This window comes from Orycteropus afer, unplaced genomic scaffold, assembly GCF_000298275.1.
Source record: "Orycteropus afer afer isolate SDZICR_OR568_19922 unplaced genomic scaffold, OryAfe1.0 scaffold00403, whole genome shotgun sequence".
NCBI classification, from domain to species: Eukaryota; Metazoa; Chordata; class Mammalia; order Tubulidentata; family Orycteropodidae; genus Orycteropus; species Orycteropus afer.
This window is the reverse complement of record NW_006921990.1, coordinates 2,483,130-2,487,181: the sequence shown is the minus strand read 5'-3', so window position 1 is coordinate 2,487,181 and position 4,052 is coordinate 2,483,130. Positions and strand designations below refer to the sequence as shown.

The 4,052-nt window shown below is 35.7% G+C and overlaps 1 protein-coding gene across 1 annotated transcript in view; it reads left to right on the top strand.

The window, feature by feature from the left end:
* Window positions 1–4,052, top strand: part of CENPE (centromere protein E) — a 123,432-nt gene that overhangs the window by 101,183 nt on the left and 18,197 nt on the right. The window contains exon 42 of the mRNA XM_042782660.1: window positions 836–1,054. Within this exon, the coding sequence (XP_042638594.1) occupies window positions 836–1,054 (219 nt within the window). The remainder of the gene's footprint in view (window positions 1–835; window positions 1,055–4,052) is intronic.

The window sequence follows — 4,052 nt, the reverse complement described above, 5'->3', positions numbered from 1 at the left end:
TTTGGTTTGTTTTTTTTGTCATATTGAGGACCTAGCTATGATCAGGGAGTAGGGATTTTTACTGATGTGGATCAGAATAGTTATGTAGCTTATTCACTCTGAGATAGACACTGATAAGTTTGTATGGGGCAAGGTCAGTAGTCCAGAGCCAAGGAGAATCCAGGGTGCCAACAACAACACACACTACCTCAGGATCCAAGCTAGGTGAAACTACCATAAGCCACAAAGTTATTGGTAGAACCACTAAGGCATTCATTATGAGACCAAAAACTATATTCCATAGGAATTAGAAAGTAGAGAGATGTTATGAGTAATTTCAGAGTTAGTTAGCCATCAGTTGTAGAGGAGAATACTGACTGACTATTATTCCCTGCACAGAAATACATGATTTCTTACAAAAAGTCAGTGAGTTCTTTTTCCCATAAACACTGAGGTTTGGTATGAAACAGGAAAATATGTCATCATTAAGTTTACTAATGTGCTGTGTTATTTGATGTCCATTAGTGTTTTGTCATTAGCCATAATGTGTGTGTGTATGTGTGTGTGTAATGGTTTAACTGCACAATTCTTCAGATTCCTCATTATCATCTTACAGATCAATATGAATCCTCTCCAATTCTTATTTTTGTTTTATTCACATCCGATATCTTCTGAAATATCAGGAACTAATATAAACCACAAAGAATGTTTATATTCTTTTAACATACTATTCTATAATTTTCAAAATAATAAATTTCTTCATAAACTTTCTTCAAGAATTAAGTATTTTCCTTAGTATATTTTAAAAATTGTAATTCATTCTAGACCTATAGTCAATGCTTTCCATATTCAATAGGCCATAATGAATGAATCTACTGACTTTGAGGAAAGAAGTTCTGCCATTTCCAAAGAATGGGAAAATGACTTGAAATCAATGAAAGAGAAAAGTGAAAAAATACTTAAATGCTACCAAACATTGAAGGCCTCTTTGACATCTGGTGCTGTTGTTAATTCTACTACAAAAGATGATAAGAATCTTCATGTTACATCAAAAACTACACAACTAACCACAGAGGTATGTAATTTGTTAAACAGTGTTCTTAAATTTATACTTCATCACAGAATTGAAGATGCATCTTCATAATATTTTAAAACAAAATTACAGTTTTAAGGGAACATTGACATACTTTTTCTGTCTGAGATGGGCTTGTTTTTTAAATATAGTTCTAGTGTGACTGTCATTCAAACTAATTACAAAGTTAGACATTTTATAAGATCTTCCCTTTGAATTATGAAGCCAAAGTCATTCATAGCATAATTTGATTAATCAATTCATACAGTCTAGTTTAATATTGGTTAATATTATAGCCAAAAATCTAAGAGGCTAAAAATAAAACAGGCTTCTTATGTAGATTAACTGTTGTTACCATAAATCAGAAGGAAGGTTGGGCAATCTACTTCCCTGGTGATACCACCTCAGAAAGCCAAGGAGGGGTCGCTATGAGTCGGGACCAACTCCATGGCAGTGCATTACGTTGTTTTCTGTTACCATAAATATCCAAGAATCAGTCCATTAATTAATTAATCCAATTACTTTATTAATTACACTTGTTTTAGATTCTATAAACATAAGCAAACATACTATTTTATTTTGTTATATCAAAAATCATTTATAGGGAAACCTAAGAGTAAGTCATAAGTGTAATTGATCATTTTTACCAAAATAAATGCTTGTAATAAAACCTTGATCACTAGTTTAATAATTAGCACCAGTGTAATATAGAAGATCACTAGTATACAGTTCTTTGATTTGCTGATCATTACAGACTTCAATCAGCTGGTAGAAATAAAAAAGAGGAAAATATAACCATCTACCAAAGGAATAAAATAAAGAAACAGAAAAAAAATTCCATCTTCAATGGCCTTAGGAAATAGCTTACTAGCTAATAAAATATGTGCTACTATGATTAAAGTAGTTTGGTACTATTGCAGCCATGGACAAGTAGAGCGTGGGAGGAGAATAAAGAATTCAGAAGTATACACAGATACAAAGTATGAGAATTTATTCCATGATAATGGAAACATTCAACGCAATGGGAAAAAAATACATGATTTGTAACAACTGGCTAATCATCTAGAAAAAAAAAAAAAACTTGAATTCCTACCTCACTTATTATGCAGAAATAAATCCCAGGTGGGACAAAAAGAAACAGGCATTTCAAAAGGAAAAATTAAAGTTAGTGTGTATAAACAATCTTATAAACATGACAAATTCTAGCATATAAATTTATTTTAACTTGTATGTGCGGAAAGCTGGAAGCAACATAAATATGCATTAACAGATGACTGTTTAAATAAATTATGCTACCTCCATGAAATGAATGCTGTGTATCCATGAAAAATGTGAAAGATCTATATGTATTGATATGGAGAGATATGGAAAATATGTTATCAAGTTAAACAAAATGAAGCAGACCAATGTATGCAAGATGTTCATATTGTGTGTGACTACTATTCACATATACATATATATATATGTATCATATATACTTAGATGCACACAGAAAATTTTTCAATGGATACACTTATAAGAGCTAGCACCATATTTTTCACACATAATGTGTACACGTAAATAGCCCGCATCTAGCATACACAGGAAACTAATGTGTGAGGGGGTTGCACAGTTTGCAAAAACATAATATGTGCATTAGTTGTGAAAACTACAGTAGTTATCAGGGTCACCTGGGGGTCTGAGGTGGGAAGAGTTAGTCTTTATTATATGCCTTTGAATTTTCTTCCATATACATGTATTTCTCGATTTAAAAACTAGTTAGTAAAAATAAAGGGAAAGGTATGTTACATCTTTTACATTGGAATATATTAACAGATATACGTTCTTTTTTAATTGTGATTTGGGAGAAAATTTACAGAGCAAATTCACTTTCCATACAGCAGTTCACATACACTTTGTCTCATGATATTGACTACAATTTACCCCAATGCAACAGCTCCCCTCCCATTTCCTCCCGATAGTTACCTCTTCCCTGTGTCCATCCCTCCATGCACTCTTGCCCCTGAGCTGTCTCCCTGTGCATAAACAGCCCTTCTTGCTCCCATGATTGTTCTCTCCAAGGAGTGTATCTACCTCAGGTAAATGTTCAACTCATATTCCTGCCTTTTGTTTGGCTGGAAGCCACAGGTGTGGGTTCAATTCCAGACCTGAAGGGCAGCTAGGTGCCATAGTCTCATGGGTTCCACCAGGCTCTACCAGACCAGCAAACCTGGCCCCCCCCCCTTTTTTTCCCCAAATAATACTGAGTTTTGTTCCACATCGTTCACCCTCTCTATCCAGTATCTTCTACATAGATCCCGCTCCAAGTGGTTGACAGTGGTAGCCAGGCACCATCTAGTTCTTCTGTTCTCATAGTCATAAAGGCTGTGAATCGCATGGTGTACCAGTTGCTAGGACTAATTGTTACCATAAATCTTTGGTTTTCTTCATTCTTCTTTGCTCTGGACGAGGAGAGACCCATCATTGCATCTAGATGGCTGCTTGCAGGCTTAAGATCCCAGTCGCTACTTGCCAAAGCAGGAGGTGAAACAATGTTTTGTGCAGTATGTTATGCCAGTTGAGCTTGATGTCCCCTGAGACTATGGTCCTGAGCCCACAGGTTCAACTACTCAGTCCCTCTGGGTAGCTGGCTGTGACCAAGAAGTGACTACAATCTTGTCCCTTGTCAACTCTACTGTACACCTGGGAATTCTTATAGAACATAGCAATACACTTGTAGAACCATTGTCTGCCAACCCTATACATGGTCTTGGGTACAATCCCCGCTGCATAGACATACCTACTAGTTCAGCCTATCCACCCATATACCCATATTTGCCTTCACTGACAATGCAGTACTGTATGTGCAAAAGGGTTCATCTTTGTTGTCTTCACCTCCATGTACCTCTCTATGTCTTCCTCTTCTTCAATGCCACCATGTTCATTACTCACATTTGGTACATTGCCCTTCTCTACACCCAAATCAATACTTACCTCTGCCTATCTAACAGTGTTCCCTTCC